The sequence below is a fragment of the Manis pentadactyla genome, chromosome 4, assembly GCF_030020395.1.
Source record: "Manis pentadactyla isolate mManPen7 chromosome 4, mManPen7.hap1, whole genome shotgun sequence".
Lineage (NCBI taxonomy): Eukaryota > Metazoa > Chordata > Mammalia > Pholidota > Manidae > Manis > Manis pentadactyla.
Window position 1 is genome coordinate 8,710,426 of NC_080022.1, and position 4,108 is coordinate 8,714,533.

At 48.7% G+C, this 4,108-nt stretch overlaps 1 protein-coding gene across 1 annotated transcript; it reads right to left on the minus strand.

The window, feature by feature from the left end:
* Positions 1-2,293: 2,293 nt before the first annotated feature.
* NPPA (natriuretic peptide A) lies at positions 2,294-3,806 on the minus strand. The gene is made up of 3 exons (XM_036925117.2): positions 3,557-3,806; positions 3,130-3,456; positions 2,294-2,602 (listed from the first exon to the last, which is right to left on the minus strand). Exons 1-3 carry the CDS (start codon positions 3,677-3,679, stop codon positions 2,591-2,593), a joined length of 462 nt encoding a protein of 153 aa, XP_036781012.1. The 5' UTR covers positions 3,680-3,806; the 3' UTR covers positions 2,294-2,590.
* Between the last annotated feature and the right edge of the window lie 302 nt (positions 3,807-4,108).

Below are 4,108 nucleotides of genomic sequence, written 5' to 3' on the forward strand. Positions count from 1 at the left end.
GCCCTTTGTCTCCATGGCACTCTTCCGAGTGACGCTGGTTTTTATTTTATGCCTCCTCTATCTCTAATAGGTAACAGTTGCAAAGCTAGAAGGTAATTGTGTAGTCTCAGATCTCCTTAAGTAGCTCTCTCAGCAAGACTCTTCATCGTAGGCAGCCACTTAACTACCTTAATAACAAGAACAAATTTAGCCCTTGGTGTTCGCAAAAATCAGGAAGTCACCACTCTTCTGTTTCTCCCTTAAAATGAACAGTTAGTTCTTGTTTACTGAGCCTGCCTTCCTATAAAAATCTACCTGTTCCTTTCAGCTGCTGTTTCCTATGTCAATGGGTGGAGAATCCATTTGTATTCCTAACAATGTTGTGCTTAGGAATTTGCCCCAGGAACAGATTCCCCTGCTATCCAACAGCAGAAACAAAATGGAAGCTGAGCCTGTAGTGTTGAGAACTGCTGGCTAGCCTGTCAATTCCCCTCTGTCATGCTTTCCGTGCACTTTTTGTTTTGCAAGAAATGTGACTTGCGCGGTCTAACTGATCTGCTTCAGTTTGCCTTTCCACCCCCAGTGGAGATGGCTTCAGTCAATCCAGGCCATTCCACCTACCCCCCCATTTCCAGATTTTCTACGCAGGTGGCCCTTTGGGTCGATCGCACTCCGGGAGAGCCCACTGTGTCGGTGACCCCTGCGAGGGTGCCCAGCTCACCATGCTTCCCCTCCCGGCAGTTCCCACGCACGCATGCCAGGCCTCAGGGGCCAGGTGTGGACGGATCCTTCTGGGTCTCTACCCTTGTCCTTGCTAGCCCTCTTCTGTTTCTTGGTTTTCTGCCCCTCTGTGTTTGAAGTCCACATAAGGAACTTTTTTATTGGGAAGTTCTTTCCCCACCTCCACTCCCTAACCATCAATTCATTTCTGGCTTCTCCTTCCCTCTACAAAGAGCAAATGACTACTTTCCATTTTTCCCAGTTTCTGTGCAATACCAAGACAATTTAACTAGCATTTTATAGAGCATCAATGGTGCCCTGTGCCACAGGGGATGTTGAGGGGGCATTTCCCCTCAGGAGCTTACAGTCCAGGGACACAGGCACAATTTTATACCAGGCCACATTGTGTTGCATTATATAGTTACATGCAAAATGCTCCGGTGAGGAGCTCAATTTGTACTGGGCATGTGGTATCAGGGAAGAAGTGGTGCTCTTGGGGAGCCTTGAGGAATATGTAGAATGTTCTCAGGAGCATTAGATGAAGGACGTCCGGAAGAAGGACTGGCATGAATAGGGACATGGAGAAGTGAATGTGTGAGTGGAGGGAGTCTGGTATGGAGAGTGAGGTGTGTGGGGTGGGAAAACAGCACCACTCCCGGGTGTAGGTGAACTTAGTGTTGGTATTCTCTGCTTAGGACAACACCCTTTTCAGAAGTAGCTACTAAGAAACTGCATCTTTTCCAGTGGCTTCAACCTTAATAAAATCTATAAGCCCAGGCACCTTCTGTCTGAATTACAGAAAGCCCATGACTATTTTTTAATCATGTTAGTACCCGAAAGACACATAAACCTGCAGTTTGTTGGCATAGCAAACATTTCTTCTTTGCTCAGCTTTTAAACCCAAATACTCTGCCTACTCATCTTAAAACTAAAAGTGCAATCATTCAGTTACCTTACAAGTGGATCAGAGGAAACGTAGTCTCCTTGTTTATGAATGGGCCTCTAAAAAAATAACCAAAAGTTACTGGATGTACAAAAATTGTCTATTGAGTGTAAGCTACACTAGATGTAACCAGGGGAAAAAACCCAGATCTTTGTAAGTTTTCAGTAAATAAGAGCCCTAAACATAAGCAAATCCAAAAAATAAATGCCCTTTCAGTCTGCAGGGGATTTTTCAGGATGCATGATGAGGCTGCAGTGAGAACCAGCAGGTTGATAACTGTACCTTGAGCCCCAACCCCAGAAAAAAAAAAGAGGAAGGAAGGAGGAAGAATTTGTCCAAACCCACAGACTGTCCAACACCCAGAGTCGCCCTGTTGTAACCTGGACTCTGGGCAGGAATGATGCATCCATGTAGGTCCATCCATTGTACCAAAGGTCCCCCTCAGTTGAGGGGGGTTAATATGGGATATCTATGGGAACTCTATTCTTTCTTAATTTTGCTGTGCTCCAAAAAAATTAATTTCACTACTTTTTAAAATGAGGAAGAAAGAAACTGAGCACTTCTTTTCTCTGACAAAAGGTAAAATGAGTATCAGGCTGAATTCTCTTCCCTGGGAAAAGAAAGAAACCACGCCAACCCAAGCCGTCAGCTTCTGTCCATGGTGCTGACCTTTATTCACTTTCAAACCACTTCAATAACAGGTGAGGGTCTACCTAAAATGTAATACATGGGATGGGAGAGGTGGGGAAGCCACAATTAAACCACTTTATCTACATGTAGCAAAAAATGTGAGAAATGTTGACAGGAGGCTGCAGCAGCTTGAATAGGGTGCTCGTCCCAGTTCGGTTTGACGGCAATGAGATGGCACAAAGTTGAGTGAGAAACTCCAGGGCATGAGGGTCTCTTGAAGTTTGCCCAGGACCTGCCCTGACTTTTCCTCCCTCGCCATTATCTTCGGTACTACAAAGAGAACAGAGACATGTTGGGTTGGTGACGTGGCTCTACTGGAAAAGTCAACTTTTCACAGGGCTCTGCTCACTTCCCCCCAGCCCCCACTCCAGCTTGACAACTGCTCTGAGTTTCCTAAACTGGCACACAAGTTGCTCATCAGAAGTTTGTAAGGTCAACCCCAGTTAATTTCATCGCATCCTTTGGAATCTGACAGTTCTGGGGAGGAACATGCACTACCAATCAGCAGTTTGAAGGTAACTCGGCCCCGTGAACATTTTAAGTTCCCAGTGCTGTGGCAGTAATACGTTTTTTCTTAGCATTTTCTCAACAGCCTGTAGCTGAAGATGATGTCACTGTCCTGAAACTCATGGGGCACCCACCTAGTTGGGACAAAAATTTCAAATGGAGTAAGCTTCTAGGCTGGTGCCTTTCCTGCAGAAGGCGTCCCCTGGTGTTATTCTTTAACGAGGTTTGAGCCTCAGTGAAACCAGAACTTCCTTTCTCTCCATCCACTTTCCATCCCCAGCTCCTCTTACCCGGAAGCTGTTGCAACCCAGTCCGCTCTGGGCTCCAATCCTGTCCATCCTGCCCCCGAAGCAGCTGGACCTCCGCAGGCTCCGAGGGGCAGCGAGCAGTGCCCTCAGCTTGTTTTTCAGGAGGGCCGACCTATCAGAGGAGTCCCAGGGGCCCCGGCCGAGGGCACCCCCATCTCTCTGTGCTGGGTTGACCTCCCCAGTCCAGGGAGGCACCTCAGGGAGGGGGCTGAGAGCTGGCCCAGCCTCCTCATTCTGCTCACTCAGTACTTGTTGGGGAACAACCTCATCTTCTAAAGGCATCTTGTCCTCCAAGTGGTCCAGCAAATTCTTTACAAAGGAAAACACGGGGGGAGAGGGAAGTCTCAAGGACTAGCACAGAGTCACAAAGCCCCCTGGTCCCAGACAGCGGCCCCTTTCCTGGCCCTACCTTGAAATCCATCAGGTCTGCGTTGGACACCGAGCTGTACACAGGATTAGCTCCAGTTTGCCCTGGGAGCTGACAGGCCAGAAAGAGGAGCAAGCCCATCGTGGCGGCGGAGAAGGAGCCCATGCTGGCGTCAGTCGAGGAGGAGCAATCTGGCGCTTTTTGCCTTTTTTCACTCCTCTCTGGTTTCCTCCTCTTGGCCTTTGTCCGCCTCTGTCTCCCAGCTGCCCTGCGCCTCCTCTTTTTATAACCCCCCAGCTCTCCAAGAGCGCAAGAGCGATGGAACCCTCCCCATTCTGTCACTTGCAGTGATAAAGCAGCTGAATGAGGAGCCAGCCCAAGATGCCCTTTTAAAGTTATCCGTCCAGCGGAGCCTGTCACAGCCCCTCTGCCTTGAGCGGCTCCAACAACCCCGGACCCTCTGCTGGAAGAGCCACATTCTTGTTGATTTGCCTCAAGAGGCTCCCACTTCAAAGGTGTGAGAAGAGCAAACAAGAGTCCTTGGTTATCTCACAGCGATGCCTCCGGCTTCTTTCTCCTCGGCAAGGGGACCCA

Coding starts and splice junctions, on each gene's coding strand:
- NPPA (XM_036925117.2), bottom strand. CDS start 3,679: ATGGGCTCCTTCTCCGCCGCCACGATGGGCTTGCTCCTCTTTCTGGCC. Junction 3,457..3,556: donor CAGACCTGATGGATTTCAAG/GTAGGGCCAGGA, acceptor TCCTTTGTAAAG/AATTTGCTGGACCACTTGGA.